The sequence below is a fragment of the Cherax quadricarinatus genome, chromosome 9, assembly GCF_038502225.1.
Source record: "Cherax quadricarinatus isolate ZL_2023a chromosome 9, ASM3850222v1, whole genome shotgun sequence".
NCBI lineage: Eukaryota > Metazoa > Arthropoda > Malacostraca > Decapoda > Parastacidae > Cherax > Cherax quadricarinatus.
The window spans coordinates 19,596,779-19,617,242 of NC_091300.1; the positions used below are offsets into that span (position 1 = coordinate 19,596,779).

Below are 20,464 nucleotides of genomic sequence, written 5' to 3' on the forward strand. Positions count from 1 at the left end.
TGTGAACATCAGTGTGAACATCAGTGTGAACATCAGTGTGAACATCAGTGTGAACATCAGAGTGAACATCAGTGTGAACATCAGTGTGAACATCAGAGTGAACATCAGTGTGAACATCAGTGTGAAAATCAGAGTGAACATCAGTGTGAACATCAGAGTGAACATCAGTGTGAACATCAGTGTGAACATCAGAGTGAACATCAGTGTGAACATCAGTGTGAACATCAGTGTGAACATCAGTGTGAACATCAGTGTGAACATCAGAGTGAACATCAGTGTGAACATCAGTGTGAACATCAGAGTGAACATCAGTGTGAACATCAGTGTGAACATCAGTGTGAACATCAGTGTGAACATCAGAGTGAACATCAGTGTGAACATCAGTGTGAACATCAGAGTGAACATCAGTGTGAACATCAGTGTGAACATCAGTGTGAACATCAGTGTGAACATCAGTGTGAACATCAGTGTGAACATCAGTGTGAACATCAGAGTGAACATCAGTGTGAACATCAGAGTGAACATCAGTGTGAACATCAGAGTGAACATCAGTGTGAACATCAGTGTGAACATCAGTGTGAACATCAGTGTGAACATCAGAGTGAACATCAGTGTGAACATCAGTGTGAACATCAGTGTGAACATCAGTGTGAACATCAGAGTGAACATCAGTGTGAACATCAGAGTGAACATCAGAGTGAACATCAGTGTGAACATCAGTGTGAACATCAGTGTGAACATCAGAGTGAACATCAGTGTGAACATCAGTGTGAACATCAGTGTGAACATCAGTGTGAACATCAGTGTGAACATCAGTGTGAACATCAGTGTGAACATCAGTGTGAACATCAGTGTGAACATCAGAGTGAACATCAGTGTGATCATCAGAGTGAACATCAGTGTGAACATCAGTGTGAACATCAGTGTGAACATCAGTGTGAACATCAGTGTGAACATCAGTGTGAACATCAGAGTGAACATCAGAGTGAACATCAGTGTGAACATCAGTGTGAACATCAGAGTGAACATCAGAGTGAACATCAGTGTGAACATCAGTGTGAACATCAGTGTGAACATCAGTGTGAACATCAGTGTGAACATCAGAGTGAACATCAGTGTGAACATCAGTGTGAACATCAGTGTGAACATCAGAGTGAACATCAGTGTGAACATCAGTGTGAACATCAGTGTGAACATCAGAGTGAACATCAGTGTGAACATCAGAGTGAACATCAGTGTGAACATCAGTGTGAACATCAGTGTGAACATCAGTGTGAACATCAGTGTGAACATCAGTGTGAACATCAGAGTGAACATCAGTGTGAACATCAGTGTGAACATCAGTGTGAACATCAGAGTGAACATCAGTGTGAACACCAGTGTGAACATCAGTGTGAACATCAGTGTGAACATCAGAGTGAACATCAGTGTGAACATCAGTGTGAACATCAGTGTGAACATCAGTGTGAACATCAGTGTGAACATCAGAGTGAACATCAATGTGAACATCAGTGTCAACATCAGTGTGAACATCAGAGTGAACATCAGTGTGAACATCAGAGTGAACATCAGTATGAACATCAGTGTGAACATCAGTGTGAACATCAGTGTGAACATCAGTGTGAACATCAGTGTGAACATCAGTGTGAACATCAGTGTGAACATCAGTGTGAACATCAGTGTGAACATCAGTGTGAACATCAGTGTGAACATCAGAGTGAACATCAGTGTGAACATCAGTGTGAACATCAGTGTGAACATCAGTGTGAACATCAGTGTGAACATCAGTGTGAACATCAGTGTGAACATCAGTGTGAACATCAGAGTGAACATCAGTGTGAACATCAGTGTGAACATCAGAGTGAACATCAGTGTGAACATCAGTGTGAACATCAGTGTGAACATCAGTGTGAACATCAGAGTGAACATCAGAGTGAACATCAGAGTGAACATGAGAGTGAACATGAGAGTGAACATCAGTGTGAACATCAGAGTGAACATCAGTGTGAACATCAGAGTGAACATCAAAGTGAACATCAGAGTGAACATCAGAGTAAACATCAGAGTGAACATCAGTGTGAACATCAGTGTGAACATCAGTGTGAACATCAGTGTGAACATCAGTGTGAACATCAGAGTGAACATCAGAGTGAACATCAGAGTGAACATCAGAGTGAACATCAGAGTGAACATCAGTGTGAACATCAGTGTGAACATCAGTGTGAACATCAGTGTGAACATCAGTGTGAACATCAGAGTGAACATCAGTGTGAACATCAGTGTGAACATCAGTGTGAACATCAGTGTGAACATCAGAGTGAACATCAGTGTGAACATCAGTGTGAACATCAGTGTGAACATCAGTGTGAACATCAGAGTGAACATCAGAGTGAACATCAGTGTGAACATCAGTGTGAACATCAGTGTGAACATCAGTGTGAACATCAGAGTGAACATCAGTGTGAACATCAGTGTGAACATCAGTGTGAACATCAGTGTGAACATCAGTGTGAACATCAGTGTGAACATCAGTGTGAACATCAGTGTGAACATCAGTGTGAACATCAGTGTGAACATCAGAGTGAACATCAGAGTGAACATCAGAAACATCAGTGTGAACATCAGTGTGAACATCAGTGTGAACATCAGTGTGAACATCAGTGTGAACATCAGAGTGAACATCAGAACATCAGTGTGAACATCAGTGTGAACATCAGTGTGAACATCAGAGTGAACATCAGTGTGAACATCAGTGTGAACATCAGTGTGAACATCAGTGTGAACATCAGAGTGAACATCAGTGTGAACATCAGTGTGAACATCAGTGTGAACATCAGTGTGAACATCAGAGTGAACATCAGAGTGAACATCAGTGAACATCAGTGTGAACATCAGTGTGAACATCAGTGTGAACATCAGTGTGAACATCAGTGTGAACATCAGTGTGAACATCAGTGTGAACATCAGTGTGAACATCAGAGTGAACATCAGTGTGAACATCAGAGTGAACATCAGTGTGAACATCAGAGTGAACATCAGTGTGAACATCAGTGTGAACATCAGTGTGAACATCAGTGTGAACATCAGAGTGAACATCAGTGTGAACATCAGAGTGAACATCAGAGTGAACATCAGTGTGAACATCAGTGTGAACATCAGTGTGAACATCAGTGAACATCAGAGTGAACATCAGAGTGAACATCAGAGTGAACATCAGTGAACATCAGTGTGAACATCAGTGTGAACATCAGTGTGAACATCAGTGTGAACATCAGTGTGAACATCAGTGTGAACATCAGTGTGAACATCAGTGTGAACATCAGTGCGAACATCAGTGTGAACATCAGTGCGAACATCAATGTGAACATCAGAGTGAACATCAGTGTGAACATCAGTGTGAACATCAGTGTGAACATCAGAGTGAACATCAGTGTGAACATCAGTGTGAACATCAGTGTGAACATCAGAGTGAACATCAGAGTGAACATCAGTGTGAACATCAGTGTGAACATCAGTGTGAACATCAGTGTGAACATCAGTGTGAACATCAGAGTGAACATCAGAGTGAACATCAGAGTGAACATCAGAGTGAACATCAGTGTGAACATCAGAACATCAGTGTGAACATCAGTGTGAACATCAGTGTGAACATCAGTGTGAACATCAGTGAGAACAAGAGTGAACATCAGTGTGAACATCAGTGTGAACATCAGTGAACATCAGAACATCAGAGTGAACATCAGTGTGAACATCAGTGTGAACATCAGTGTGAACATCAGTGAACATCAGTGTGAACATCAGTGTGAACATCAGAGTGAACATCAGTGTGAACATCAGTGTGAACATCAGTGTGAACATCAGTGTGAACATCAGTGTGAACATCAGAGTGAACATCAGTGTGAACATCAGTGTGAACATCAGAGTGAACATCAGTGTGAACATCAGTGTGAACATCAGTGTGAACATCAGTGTGAACATCAGAGTGAACATCAGAACATCAGTGTGAACATCAGAGTCAACATCAGTGTGAACATCAGTGTGAACATCAGTGTGAACATCAGTGTGAACATCAGTGTGAACATCAGTGTGAACATCAGTGTGAACATCAGAGTGAACATCAACATCAGTGTGAACATCAGTGAACATCAGTGTGAACATCAGTGTGAACATCAGTGTGAACATCAGTGTGAACATCAGTGAACATCAGAACATCTGTGTGAACATCAGTGTGAACATCAGTTTGAACATCAGTGTGAACATCAGTGTGAACATCAGTGTGAACATCAGTGTGAACATCAGTGTGAACATCAGTGTGAACATCAGTGTGAAAATCAGTGTGAACATCAGAGTGAACATCAGTGTGAAAATCAGTGTGAACATCAGAGTGAACATCAGTGTGAAAATCAGTGTGAACATCAGTGTGAACATCAGTGTGAACATCAGTGTGAACATCAGTGTGAACATCAGTATGAACATCAGTGTGAACATCAGTGTGAACATCAGTGTGAACATCAGTGTGAACATCAGTGAACATCAGTGTGAACATCAGAGTGAACATCAGTGAACATCAGTGTGAACATCAGTGTGAACATCAGTGTGAACATCAGTGTGAACATCAGAGTGAACATCAGAAACATCAGTGTGAACATCAGTGTGAACATCAGTGTGAACATCAGTGCGAACATCAGTGTGAACATCAGAGTGAACATCAGTGTGAACATCAGTGTGAACATCAGTGTGAACATCAGAGTGAACATCAGTGTGAACATCAGAGTGAACATCAGTGTGAACATCAGAGTGAACATCAGTGTGAACATCAGTGTGAACATCAGTGTGAACATCAGTGTGAACATCAGTGTGAACATCAGTGTGAACATCAGTGTGAACATCAGAGTGAACATCAGTGTGAACATCAGTGTGAACATCAGAGTGAACATCAGTGTGAACATCAGTGTGAACATCAGTGTGAACATCAGTGTGAACATCAGTGTGAACATCAGTGTGAACATCAGAGTGAACATCAGTGTGAACATCAGTGTGAACATCAGTGTGAACATCAGAGTGAACATCAGTGTGAACATCAGTGTGAACATCAGTGTGAACATCAGAGTGAACATCAGTGTGAACATCAGAGTGAACATCAGTGTGAACATCAGTGTGAACATCAGAGTGAACATCAGTGTGAACATCAGTGTGAACATCAGAGTGAACATCAGTGTGAACATCAGTGTGAACATCAGTGTGAACATCAGAGTGAACATCAGTGTGAACATCAGAGTGAACATCAGAGTGTGAACATCAGTGTGAACACCAGTGTGAACATCAGTGTGAACATCAGTGTGAACATCAGTGTGAACATCAGAACATCAGAGTGAACATCAATGTGAACATCAGTGTCAACATCAGTGTGAACATCAGAGTGAACATCAGTGTGAACATCAGAGTGAACATCAGTATGAACATCAGTGTGAACATCAGTGTGAACATCAGTGAATATCAGTGTGAACATCAGTGTGAACATCAGTGTGAACATCAGTGTGAACATCAGTGTGAACATCAGTGTGAACATCAGTGTGAACATCAGTGTGAACATCAGAGTGAACATCAGTGTGAACATCAGTGTGAACATCAGTGTGAACATCAGTGTGAACATCAGTGTGAACATCAGTGTGAACATCAGTGTGAACATCAGTGTGAACATCAGAGTGAACATCAGTGTGAACATCAGTGTGAACATCAGAGTGAACATCAGTGTGAACATCAGTGTGAACATCAGTGTGAATATCAGTGTGAACATCAGAGTGAACATCAGTGTGAACATCAGTGTGAACATCAGAGTGAACATCAGTGTGAACATCAGTGTGAACATCAGTGTGAACATCAAAGTGAACATCAGAGTGAACATCAAAGTGAACAGCAGAGTGAACATCAGAGTGAACATCAGTGTGAACATCAGTGTTAACATCAGTGTGAACATCAGTGTGAACATCAGTGTGAACATCAGTGTGAACATCAGAGTGAATATCAGAGTGAACATCAGAGTGAAGATCAGAGTGAACATCAGAGTGAACATCAGTGTGAACATCAGTATGAACATCAGTGTGAACAGCAGAGTGAACATCAGTGTGAACATCAGAGTGATCATCAGTGTGAACATCAGAGTGAACATCAGTGTGAACATCAGTGTGAACATCAGTGTGAACATCAGTGTGAACATCAGAGTGAATATCAGTGTGAACATCAGTGTGAACATCAGAGTGAACATCATAGTGAACATCAGAGTGAACATCAGAGTGAACATCAGTGTGAACATCAGTGTGAACAGCAGAGTGAACATCAGTGTGAACATCAGAGTGAACATCAGTGTGAACATCAGAGTGAACATCAGTGTGAACATCAGTGTGAACATCAGAGTGAATATCAGTGTGAACTTCAGTGTGAACATCAGAGTGAACATCAGAGTGAACATCAGAGTGAACATGAGAGTGAACATCAGTGTGAACATCAGTGTGAACATCAGAATGAATATCAGTGTGAACATCAGTGTGAACATCAGAGTGAACATCAGAGTGAACATCAGAGTGAACATCAGAGTGAACATCAGAGTGAACATCAGAGTGAACATCAGTGTGAACATCAGTGTGAACATCAGTATGAACATCAGTGTGAACATCAGTGTGAACATCAGAATGAACATCAGAGTGAACATCAGAGTGAACATCAGTGTGAACATCAGAGTGAACATCAGAGTGAACATCAGTGTGAACATCAGTGTGAACATCAGTGTGAACATCAGTGTGAACATCAGAGTGAACATCAGTGTGAACATCAGTGTGAACATCAGTGTGAACATCAGTGTGAACATCAGAGTGAACATCAGAGTGAACATCAGTGTGAACATCAGTGTGAACATCAGTGTGAACATCAGAGTGAACATCAGTGTGAACATCAGTGTGAACATCAGTGTAAACATCAGTCTGAACATCAGTGTGAACATCAGTGTGAACATCAGTGTGAACATCAGTGTGAACATCAGAGTGAACATCAGTGTGAACATCAGTGTGAACATCAGAGTGAACATCAGTGTGAAGATCAGAGTGAACATCAGAGTGAACATCAGTGTGAACATCAGAGTGAACATCAGTGTGAACATCAGTGTGAACATCAGTGTGAACATCAGTGTGAACATCAGAGTGAACATCAGTGTGAACATCAGTGTGAACATCAGAGTGAACATCAGTGTGAACATCAGTGTGAACATCAGTGTGAACATCAGAGTGAACATCAGTGTGAACATCAGTGTGAACATCAGTGTGAACATCAGAGTGAACATCAGTGTGAACATCAGTGTGAACATCAGAGTGAACATCAGTGTGAACATCAGTGTGAACGTCAGTGTAAACATCAGTGTGAACATCAGTGTGAACATCAGTGTGAACATCAGTGTGAACATCAGTGTGTACATCAGAGTGAACATCAGTGTGAACATCAGTGTGAACATCAGAGTGAACATCAGAGTGAACATCAGTGTGAACATCAGAGTGAACATCAGAGTGAACATCAGTGTGAACATCAGAGTGAACATCAGTGTGAACATCAGTGTGAACATCAGTGTGAACATCAGTGTGAACATCAGTGTGAACATCAGAGTGAACATCAGTGTGAACATCAGAGTGAACATCAGAGTGAACATCAGTGTGAACATCAGAGTGAACATCAGTGTGAACATCAGTGTGAACATCAGTGTGAACATCAGTGTGAACATCAGAGTGAACATCAGTGTGAACATCAGTGTGAACATCAGAGTGAACATCAGTGTGAACATCAGAGTGAACATCAGTGTGAACATCAGTGTGAACATCAGTGTGAACATCAGAGTGAACATCAGTGTGAACATCAGTGTGAACATCAGAGTGAACATCAGTGTGAACATCAGTGTGAACATCAGAGTGAACATCAGTGTGAACATCAGTGTGAACATCAGAGTGAACATCAGTGTGAACATCAGTGTGAACATCAGTGTGAACATCAGTGTGAACATCAGTGTGAACATCAGAGTGAACATCAGTGTGAACATCAGTGTGAACATCAGTGTGAACATCAGTGTGAACATCAGAGTGAACATCAGTGTGAACATCAGAGTGAACATCAGTGTGAACATCAGTGTGAACATCAGTGTGAACATCAGTGTGAACATCAGTGTGAACATCAGAGTGAACATCAGTGTGAACATCAGAGTGAACATCAGTGTGAACATCAGTGTGAACATCAGAGTGAACATCAGTGTGAACATCAGTGTGAACATCAGTGTGAACATCAGTGTGAACATCAGTGTGAACATCAGTGTCAACATCAGTGTCAACATCAGTGTGAACATCAGTGTGAACATCAGAGTGAACATCAGTGTGAACATCAGAGTGAACATCAGTGTGAACATCAGTGTGAACATCAGTGTGAACATCAGTGTGAACATCAGTGTGAACATCAGTGTAAACATCAGTGTGAACATCAGTGTGAACATCAGAGTGAACATCAGTGTGAACATCAGAGTGAACATCAGTGTGAATATCAGTGTGAACATCAGAGTGAACATCAGTGTGAACATCAGTGTGAACATCAGTGTGAACATCAGTGTGAACATCAGTGTGAACATCAGAGTGAACATCAGTGTGAACATCAGTGTGAACATCAGTGTGAACATCAGTGTGAACATCAGAGTGAACATCAGTGTGAACATCAGTGTGAACATCAGTGTGAACATCAGTGTGAACATCAGTGTGAACATCAGAGTGAACATCAGTGTGAACATCAGAGTGAACATCAGTGTGAACATCAGAGTGAACATCAGTGTGAACATCAGTGTCAACATCAGTGTCAACATCAGTGTCAACATCAGTGTCAACATCAGTGTCAACATCAGTGTGAACATCAGTGTCAACATCAGTGTCAACATCAGTGTGAACATCAGAGTGAACATCAGTGTGAACATCAGTGTGAACATCAGTGTGAACATCAATGTGAACATCAGTGTGAACATGAGTGTGATCTTACAGTCCTGCTGATCATGTTGTCACTCTTCAATACATAATTTATCATTCTATTTACTGGAGTTTTGTGATTTATGGTTGACTGTGAGAATCACTGTATTCTTGGAAAGAAAGAGCGTTCAACACTGAGTTGATGATGTTACTGACAAAGTAGTGGGGTATTCACTAATGAATACATTGATGGTTTATTTTTCCCTCTGACTTTATGTTTTTCTGCGGCTGAGGGATGGAAAATATCTCCTTAAGCACTCCTTGAGGGACGCCACTCTCTCTCTCTCTCTCTCTCTCTCTCTCTCTCTCTCTCTCTCTCTCTCTCTCTCTCTCTCTCTCTCTCTGAGACAACGTGTCGCTCCGTATAGAGCTTCTTCGTGCCTTGAAATTCTACACAGAGCGAAACAGCGTCCCGATTAAAATGTTTGTTCTGTAAAGTTTCTTCAGTGTCGTAAGTAGTACATTAGGGATGACACTGTCCCATTCTGCCACTCCCTCGCTGTTACTGACTCCTACCAATCGGGTACTACCCGATCCACTTTCCCTCTTACTCCTCCCTGTTCTTGTAGGTTGTGGATTGATCTCCGGTTAGGCAGTGTCTCTGTTCTCCTGTGTGTGTGTGTGTGTGTGTGTGTGTGTGTGTGTGTGTGTGTGTGTGTGTGTGTGTGTGTGTGTGTGTGTGTGTGTGTGTGTGTGTGTGTGTGCCAGGTATAGTGAATAACTTGGTGAGGTGTGAAATAAAGGAATGAATGCAAGAAGGGACTTCTGAGTGTTGCGAGACACATCTGAGTGTTGTGAGACACATCTGAGTGTTGTGAGACACATCTGAGTGTTGTGAGACACATCTGAGTGTTGTGAGACACATCTGAGTGTAGTGAGACACGTTTGAGTGTAGTGAGATACATTTGAGTGTAGTGAGACACACTAGAGTGTAGTGAGACACTTGAGTGTAGTAAGACACATCTAAGTGTTGTGAGATACAGTTGAGTGTAGTGAGACACATCTGAGTGTTGTGAGACACACCTGGGGAGCTGAGGTGGGAGGGTGAGGCAGGTGTCTCATGACTAGCAGGTGTGGAGAGAGCGTCGGGGTGCTGCTACACTAAGTTCCTCACTGAACCACACTCGACAACACACTGACTCCCGCACTCTACCACCACCACCACCACCACTACCACTAGCACCACCTTCACCATGGTCTCCACCACTACCACCCTCCCTCCACCACACCAACACCCCTACCTCCCTCCCTCACACACACCTACACACCTCTTTCCCCTCCTACAAACCTCCCCCGTCCAGTCTTAAACAACGTACATGGGGATACTATAGTTCTAAGGGACGATAATATACCTGCCAAAACGTGTGTATTATTTAGAAGACACCTTCGGTATTTCCGAACAATGAGAATTTAAAAAATCTACCCATAGATGATCCTTCAAGGAAGAAGGAAGAGTGACCTGATGTCAGTCAAAGGTCCATCATCGAGAACGCAGCACCAACATGGAGCCCACACCGCGGTGTCAAGTTTCTTCAGAAACTCGAGACGCTCCAAAGGTCTGCAGCAAAACTAGTCCCGGAGCTGAGGTAACTGAGATATGGGAAGAAGCTAAAAGAACCGAACCTGAGGACATGTAAAAACGGAATTTCTTTCTCTCCTCCGGCTGCGTCTCACATTTATGTGAAATTTATTTTACTTTGGGAGTATCATGTTTATATGCTATGTAACGTGTTCCTTATAAAATTTTGAAGAAAATATCATAGATGGATTAATGAAAAGGTCTACATTACCTTAATATACAACAATTAATGAGCCTCAGAGTATTATTGTGTGTTATTATTATTACATTATTAACATGGCGTCTTCAAGACACTCTTAGTTATTTTAATGTGTACCTGCTGGCCAGCACACTGTAAATGTATTTAGGTACATGTACACATAAGTATATTTATCAGAGTACATATAAAATACGCAATAACTTTAAAACACTTGAAATTTTGGAAAATATCCAAACATAATGGAGAGACGTGGAGTTCACGGAGAATGTAAACAAACGGTGGCTCGCGGTAACCATATTAGAGAGTCAGGTGGGGAAGCCATACAGCGAGTTTTGGTCATAATTTAACATGTCCGCATTAGCGGAACGCCATAAGGCTAAACGCCGTAAAGCAGGGCCCTACTGTACCCTCTTGAAGACCCCCTGGGCTTACTGGTAATTGCCCTGATGCATGATGGGAGAGTATTGAAAAGACTTGGCCCCTTTACACTTATTGATTTCTATCTTAGATAACTTTACCTTAATCTGTGTTTCGTATGTCGGCTTGCGTATGGCCAACAGTAACAGCTTTGTTGATCAAGCCCTGATCCATTGCAAGGCCTAGTCACAGACCGGGCCGCAGGAGCGATGACCCCCGGAACCCTCTCCAGGTATACTTCAGGTATAAGAAGAAAGAAGGTGTAGAGAAGACACAGTTATGACACTTATGATACTCAAAGAATTTGTCAAGGAGGATAAAATGTTTGCAATGAAAACTAAGAAACACACATGAGTCACAGGACACAGTTTGAAGAGTAGGTATGATAGTATCCCAAGAAGGTACCACTTCCGTTTATTACTCTTTACGAGGTGTCCCGTGGCTCAGTTGGCAGCGCACTCGGCTCACACTGAGTGCCCGGGGTTAAATCCTCGGTACGGGTGAAAACGTTGGACATGCTTCCTTACACCTGCTGCCCCTGTTCACCTAGCAGTAAGTATGTACTTGGGTGTTAGTCGACTGGTGTGGGTGGCATCCTGGGGGGTGGTAGTATACCTTAGATAGTGCTGAGCTTGGAAGTGAGCTGAGGTACGATAACAGCTCCTAGCCTTGTAATATTGATGCTTGTGAAAAAAAAGACGGCCAGAAACTGATGTTCAACACCAACAAATAAAATTCTGTAATTACAACTGTAAATTCAGTCATCGTCATCATAGTTACAACACTGCTTGTTTATTGTGGAAATAATGGAAGAAGTTAATTCTTTATTTTTTACTACACGTTATACACATGTAATTGGAGAGATATCTGTAGTTCAACACTGCAACACTGCAACAAGCTTGCTAGTTCACCCATCACTACAACAAGCTTGCTAGTTCACCCATCACTGCAACAAGCTTGCTAGTTCACCCATCACTGCAACAAGCTTGCTAGTTCACCCATCACTGCAACAAGCTTGCTAGTTCACCCATCACTACAACAAGCTTGCTAGTTCACCCATCACTGCAACAAGCTTGCTAGTTCACCCACCACTGCAACAAGCTTGCTAGTTCACCCACCACTTCAACAAGCTTGCTAGTTCACCCATCACTGCAACAAGCTTGCTAGTTCACCCATCACTGCAACAAGCTTGCTAGTTCACCCATCACTACAACAAGCTTGCTAGTTCACCCATCACTGCAACAAGCTTGCTAGTTCACCCACCACTTCAACAAGCTTGCTAGTTCACCCATCACTGCAACAAGCTTGCTAGTTCACCCATCACTACAATAAGCTTGCTAGTTCACCCATCACTGCAACAAGCTTGCTAGTTCACCCACCACTTCAACAAGCTTGCTAGTTCACCCATCACTGCAACAAGCTTGCTAGTTCACCCATCACTGCAACAAGCTTGCTAGTTCACCCACCAATGCAACAAGCTTGCTAGTTCACCCATCACTGCAACAAGCTTGCTAGTTCACCCACCACTGCAACAAGCTTGCTAGTTCACCCACCACTGCAACAAGCTTGCTAGTTCACCCATCACTGCAACAAGCTTGCTAGTTCACCCATCACTGCAACAAGCTTGCTAGTTCACCCACCACTGCAACAAGCTTGCTAGTTCACCCACCACTGCAACAAGCTTGCTAGTTCACCCATCACTGCAACAAGCTTGCTAGTTCACCCACCACTGCAACAAGCTTGCTAGTTCACCCACCACTGCAACAAGCTTGCTAGTTCACCCATCACTGCAACAAGCTTGCTAGTTCACCCATCACTGCAACAAGCTTGCTAGTTCACCCACCACTTCAACAAGCTTGCTAGTTCACCCACGACTGCAACAAGCTTGCTAGTTCACCCACCACTTCAACAAGCTTGCTAGTTCACCCATCACTGCAACAAGCTTGCTAGTTCACCCACCACTTCAAAAAGCTTGCTAGTTCACCCACTACTGCAACAAGCCTGTTAGTTCACCCACCTCAGCAACAAGCTTGCTAGTTCACCCACCACTGCAACAAGCTTGCTAGTTCACCCACTACTGCAACAAGCCTGTTAGTTCACCCACCTCAGCAACAAGCTTGCTAGTTCACCCACCACTGCAACAAGCCTGCTAGTTCACCCACCACTGCAACAAGCTTGTTAGTTCACCCATCACTGCAACAAGCTTGCTAGTTCACCCACCACTGCAACAAGCTTGCTAGTTCACCCACTACTGCAACAAGCTTGTTAGTTCACCCACCACTGCAACAAGCTTGCTAGTTCACCCACCACTGCAACAAGCTTCTCAGTTCACCCACCACTGCAACAAGCTTGCTAGTTCACCCACTACTGCAACAAGCTTGCTAGTTCACCCACCACTGCAACAAGCCTGCTAGTTCACCCACTACTGCAACAACCTTGTTAGTTCACCCACCACTGCAACAAGCTTCCTAGTTCACCCACTACTGCAACAAGCTTGCTAGTTCACCCACTACTGCAACAAGCTTGCTAGTTCACCCACTACTGCAACAAGCTTGCTAGTTCACCCACCACTGCAACAAGCTTGCTAGTTCACCCACTGCTGCAACAAGCTTCCTAGTTCACCCACCACTGCAACAAGCTTGCTAGTTCACCCACCACTGCAGCAAGCTTGCTAGTTCACCCACCACTGCAACAAGCTTGCTAGTTCACCCACCACTGCATCAAGCTTGCTAGTTCACCCACCACTGCAACAAGCATGTTCACCCATCACTGCAATAAGCTTACTAGTTCACCCATTACTGCAACAAGCTTGCTAGTTCATCCACCACTGCAACAAGCTTACTGGTTCACCCACCACTGCAACAAGCTTACTAGTTCACCCATCACTGCAACAAGCTTGCTAGTTCACCCACCACTGCAACAAGCTTGCTAGTTCACCCACGACTGCAACAAGCTTGCTAGTTCACCCACCACTGCAACAAGCTTACTAGTTCACCCACCACTGCAACAAGCTTGCTAGTTCACCCACCACTGCAACAAGCTTACTAGTTCACCAACCACTGCAACAAGCTTGTTAGTTCACCCATCACTGCAACAAGCTTGCTATTTCACCCACCACTGCAACAAGCTTGTTAGTTCACCAACCACTGCAACAAGCTTGCTAATTCACCCACCACTGCAACAAGCTTGCTAGTTCACCCACCACTGCAACAAGCTTACTAGTTCACCCACCACTGCAACAAGCTTGCTAGTTCACCCACCACTGCAACAAGCTTGCTAGTTCACCCACCACTGCAACAAGCTTACTAGTTCACCCACCACTACAACAAGCTTTCTAGTTCACCCACCACTGCAACAAGCTTGCTAGTTCACCCACCACTGCAACAATCTTGCTGGTTCACCCACCACTGCAACAAGCTTGCTAGTTCACCCACCACTGCAACAAGCTTGCTAGTTCACCCACCACTGCAACAAGCTTGCTAGTTCACCCACAACTGCAACAAGCTTACTAGTTCACCCACCACTGCAACAAGCTTGCTAGTTCACCCACCACTGCAACAAGCTTACTAGTTCACCAACCACTGCAACAAGCTTGTTAGTTCACCCATCACTGCAACAAGCTTGCTAGTTCACCCACCACTGCAACAAGCTTGTTAGTTCACCAACCACTGCAACAAGCTTGCTAGTTCACCCACCACTGCAATAAGCTTGCCAGTTCACCCACCACTGCAACAAGCTTGTTAGTTCACCCATCACTGCAACAAGCTTACTAGTTCACCCACCACTGGAACACTGTAACAAGCTTGCTAGTTCACCCATCACTGGAACACTGCACCAAGCTTGCTAGTTCACCCACCACTGGAACACTGCAACAAGCTTGCTAGTTCACCCATCATTGGAATACTGCAACAAGCTTGCTAGTTCACCCATCATTGAAACACTGTAACAAGCTTGCTGGTTCACCCATCACTGGAATACTGCAACAAGCTTGCTAGTTCACCCATCATTGGAATACTGCAACAAGCTTGCTAGTTCACCCATCATTGGAATACTGCAACAAGCTTGCTAGTTCACCCATCATTGGAATACTGCAACAAGCTTGCTAGTTCACCCATCATCGGAACACTGCAACAAGGTTGCTGGTTCACCCATCATCGGAACACTGCAACAAGCTTGCTAGTTCACCCATCATTGGAACACTGCAACAACCTTGCTAGTTCACCCATCACTGGAACATTGCAGCAAGTTTTCTAGTTCACCCATCACTGGAACAATGCAGCAAGTTTGCTAGTTCACCCATCACTGGAACACTGCAACAAGCTTGCTAGTTCACCACTCACCGGAACACTGCAACAAGCTTGCTAGTTCACCCATCACTGGAACACTGCAACAAGCTTGCTAGTTCACCCATCACTGGAACACTGCAACAAGCTTGCTAGTTCACCACTCACCGGAACACTGCAACAAGCTTGCTAGTTCACCACTCACTGGAATACTGCAACAAGCTTGCTAGTTCACCACTCACCGGAACACTGCAACAAGCTTGCTAGTTCACCACTCACTGGAACACTGCAACAAGCTTGCTAGTTCACCACTCACCGGAACACTGCAACAAGCTTGCTAGTTCACCACTCACTGGAATACTGCAACAAGCTTGCTAGTTCACCACTCACTGGAATACTGCAACAAGCTTGCTAGTTCACCACTCACCGGAACACTGCAACAAGCTTGCTAGTTCACCACTCACTGGAATACTGCAACAAGCTTGCTAGTTCACCACTCACTGGAACACTGCAACAAGCTTGCTAGTTCACCACTCACTGGAACACTGCAACAAGCTTGCTAGTTCACCACTCACTGGAACACTGCAACAAGCTTGCTAGTTCACCACTCACTGGAATACTGCAACAAGCTTGCTAGTTTACCCATCACTGGAACACTGCAACAAGCTTGCTAGTTCACCCATCACTGGAATACTGCAACAAGCTTGCTAGTTTACCCATCACTGGAACACTGCAACAAGGAAGGAAGGAGAGGAGAGGAGGTTGTCTAAGTCATCAGTGTTAATACGAATCATATCTTAGGTCAGTAGCACCTGTCTTACTGCTTTAAAGTCAAAATGAATTACTGGAGAGCTCTCGTGGTCGGTGTTGAAGGTAGTGCTAGTGATATCACTGCCAACTTCTGCAGCCCGGCGCTGGGCCAGGCTTGTCTGAGGCTTGCCTGATCAACTAAGTTGTTAAGTAAAAGGACACAAGTGCAACTAATGTAACATTTTATTGTGGCAACGTTTCGCTCTCCAGGGAGCTTTATCAAGCCATTATGGCTTGATAAAGCTCCTGGAGAGCGAAACGTTGCCACAATAAAATGTCACATTAGTTGCACTTGTGTCCTTTTACTTTACATATTGTCGGTAATTCTACCAACTTTATTACAACTAAGTTGTTACTACCGGTGGCCCGCTGGCTCACATATCTTACACTTGGCGGAGGTACATGTCCAGTTTCCTCTTGAAAACTTCTGCACTTGTTTCGGCAGTTTTTCTGACATCTTGTGGTGGTATGTTAAACCGTCTGGAACCACGGATATTGATACAATGTTCTCTTATTGTGCCCAATGCGCCCCTATTTTTCACTGGGTTTATTTTACACTTCCTCCCATATCTCTCATTCCAGTATGTAGTCATGACAGTGAGAAGATTGCGGACCAGGCCCTCAAGCATCTTCCCTCTATATTATCGTGTATCTCTCTTCTACTCCAGTAAGAACATATAGAACTCGGAAGCGTTCCCAGTAATTTAAGTGTTTAATTTGTTCTATGCAGGCTGTAAATTATTTATATGTTTGCCATCTCATATATCTCTCCTGCCCTGAAAGGAGACGTCAAAATTGAACAGTACTCTGAGCGAGAGAGCACAAGTGATATGAAAAGTATCACCAGTGGCGGTATTTCCATTGTTTTGAAAATCATTATCCACCCCGAATTTTTTCCCTGACTTTCAGTGAGATTTGCCTTATTGTAGTGTTTGAAAGAAACATCAGTTGATATTATTACACCCAGATCTATCATGTATTTCTTTCGTTTTGCTTGGACATCTTGCACTTTATCTCCAGTGTCGCTCTTGAGTTCTTCATTCTTTCCATATCTAAGCATTTGGAACTTGTCACCACTACCCACTGGAAGACTTTGCTTATATCATCTGCGATTTTTCCGTGTCGTTCACCGAGGTGATATTCATGCTTATTTTGGTATGAGTGTTGTGTTTTTAAGTGTCTGTATGAGGACAAGAAACAGCAGAGGTGCCAGGACAGTGCCTTGGGGTACTGAGCTTTTTACTCTGCTGATGCTGGATTTTGCTCTGTTAACTAAAACTCTCTATGCTCTGTCAGAAAATAAAAATAACTCAATTTGCTTGCTTTCTCTATTATATCTATCGCTCCCAATTTATGTGCTGTTACTCCATGATCGCGAGTGATGTCGCTGCAGGGTTGGTGTGGGAGCTGTGAGTGATGGCACTGCAGGGTTGGTGTGGGAGCTGTGAGTGATGGCACTGCAGGGTTGGTGTGGGAGCTGTGAGTGATGGCACTGCAGGGTTGGTGTGGGAGCTGTGAGTGATGTCACAGCCACGAGTCTTACTGACTTGCTCTCAGAACTATTTGGACTGTGTCCCTATACGGTTAATCTGCTGTTGCTATTGTTATCACAACAATTAGACTATTTTAGCACTGCTAGTCTGCTGTTGTTGCTGTTCTCACAACAACTAGACTATATCTTAGCACTGCTAGTCTGCTATTGTAGTCGTTATCACAACAACTGGACTATATTCAGATTCAGGAAGGATACAGAAAATCACTGGTTTGGTAACAGAGTTGTGGATGAGTTGAACAAACTCCCGAGTACCGTCATAGAAGCTAAAACCTTGTGTAGTTTTAAATAGGTTAGACAAATACATGAGTGGGTGTGAGTTGGACCTGACTAGTTTGTGCTACTAGGTCTAATGCCGTGTTCCTTCCTTAAGTGAATGTGACCTAACCTGACTAGGTTATTACGTCATTGGCTTAAGCCGGCAGGAGACTTGGACCTGCCTCGCATGGGCCAGTAGGCCTGCTGCAGTGTTCCTTCTTTCTTATGTTCTTATATCCCAGCACTGCTAATCTGCTATTGTTGCTGTTATTACAACACCAAATAAACTTTAATCCAGCACTGTGGAATCTGCTGTGCGCGTTTTATCACGGCAGGAGACGCCAAGCTGTAGATAATGAACGTCAGATATCAGAAAACACTGTGTATGTGTGTGTGTTTGTACTCGCCTATTTGTGGTTGCAGGGGTCGATTCATAGCTCCTGGCCCCGCCTCTTTACTGATTGCTACTAGGTCCTCTCTCTCCCTGCTCCACGAGCTTTATCAAACCTCGTCTTAAAACTATGTATGGTTCCCGCCTCCACTACGTCACTTTGTAGGCTATTCCACTGCCTGTACTCACCTAGTTGAGGTTGCAGGGGTCGAGTCCAAGCTCCTGGCCCCGCCTCTTCACTGATCGCTACTAGGTCACTCTCCCTGAACCGTGAGCTTTATCATATCTCTGCTTAAAGCTATGTATGGATCCTGCATCCACTACATCGCTTCCCAAACTATTCCACTTCCTGACTACTCTGTGGCTGAAGAAATACTTCCTAACATCCCTGTGATTCATCTGTGTCTTCAACTTCCAACTGTGTCCCCTTGTTACTGTGTCCAGTCTCTGGAACATCCTGTCTTTGTCCACCTTGTCAATTCCTCTCAGTATTTTGTATGTCGTTATCATGTCCCCCCTATCTCTCCTGTCCTCCAGAGTCGTCAGGTTGATTTCCCTTAACCTCTCCTCGTAGGACATGCCTCTTAGCTCTGGGAGTAGTCTTGTTGCAAACCTTTGCACTTTCTCTAGTTTCTTTACGTGCTTGGCAAGGTCTGGGTTCCAAACTGGTGCCGTATACTCCAATATGGGCCTAACGTACACGGTGTACAGGGTCCTGAACGATTCCTTATTAAGATGTCGGAATGCTGTTCTGAGGTTTGCTAGGCGCCCATATGCTGCAGCAGTTATTTGGTTGATGTGCGCTTCAGGAGTTGTGCCTGGTGTTATACTCACCCCAAGATCTTTTTCCTTGAGTGAGGTTTGTAGTCCCTGGCCCCCTAGACTGTACTCCATCTGCGGTCTTCTTTACCCTTCCCCAATCTTCATGACTTTGCACTTGGTGAGGTTGAACTCCAGGAGCCAGTTGCTGGACCAGGTCTGCAGCCTGTCCAGATCCCTTTGTAGTTCTGCCTGGTCTTCGATCGAATGAATTCTTCTCATCAACTTCACGTCATCTGCAAACAGGGACACTTCGGAGTCTATTCCTTCTGTCATGTCGTTCACAAATACCAGAAACAGCACTGGTCCTAGGACTGACCCCTGTGGGACCCCGCTGGTCACAGGTGCCCACTCTGACACCTCGCCACGTACCATGACTCGCTGCTGTCTTCCTGACAAGTATTCCCTGATCCATTGTAGTGCATTCCCTGTTATCCCTGCTTGGTCCTCCAGTTTTTGCACTCATCTCTTGTGTGGAACTGTGTCAAACGCCTTCTTGCAGTCCAAGAAAATGCAGTCCACCCACCCCTCTCTCTCGTCTTACTGCTGTCACCATGTCATAGAACTCCAGTAGGTTTGTGACACAGGATTTCCTATCCCTGAAACGATGTTGGCTGCTGTTGATGAGATCATTCCTTTCTAGGTGTTCCACCACTCTTCTCCTGATAATCTCCATGACTTTGCATACCATACATGTCAGTGACACTGGTCTGTAGTTTAGTGCTTCATGTCTGTCTCCTTTTTTTAAAGATTGGGACTACATATGCTGTCTTCCATGCCTCAGGCAATCTCCCGGTTTCGATAGATGTATTGAATATTGTTGTTAGGGGTACACATAGTGCCTCTGCTCCTTCTCTCAGGACCCATGGAGAGATGTTATCCGGACCCATTGCCTTTGAGGTATCTAGCTCACTCAGAAGCCTCTTCACTTCTTCCTCGGTTGTGTGTACTGTGTCCAGCACTTGGTGGTGTGCCCCACCTCTCCGTCTTTCTGGAGCCCCTTCTGTCTCCTCTGTGAAGACTTCTTTAAATCTCTTGTTGAGTTCCTCACATACTTCACGGTCATTTCTTGTTGTCTCTCCTCCTTTCTTCCTTAGCCTGATTACCTGGTCCTTGAC

General features: G+C 44.0%; 1 protein-coding gene across 5 annotated transcripts in view; it reads right to left on the reverse strand.

Annotated features, from left to right (window-relative positions):
- Nucleotides 1-20,464, reverse strand: part of LOC128686103 (low density lipoprotein receptor adapter protein 1) — a 66,303-nt gene that overhangs the window by 40,028 nt on the left and 5,811 nt on the right. The window contains exon 1 of one of the 5 annotated variants that reach the window (XM_053772780.2): nucleotides 11,335-11,463. The exons of 3 other annotated variants lie outside the window; for them this stretch is intronic. Coding sequence is in view for 1 of the 2 variants with exons in the window: in XM_053772776.2 (XP_053628751.2) it covers nucleotides 10,062-10,100 (39 nt within the window). In the remaining variant the exon portion in view is untranslated. Of the gene's footprint in view, nucleotides 1-10,061; nucleotides 10,220-11,334; nucleotides 11,464-20,464 lie in introns of those variants that run through there. One more of the 5 variants, XM_053772776.2, reaches the window with a different exon arrangement.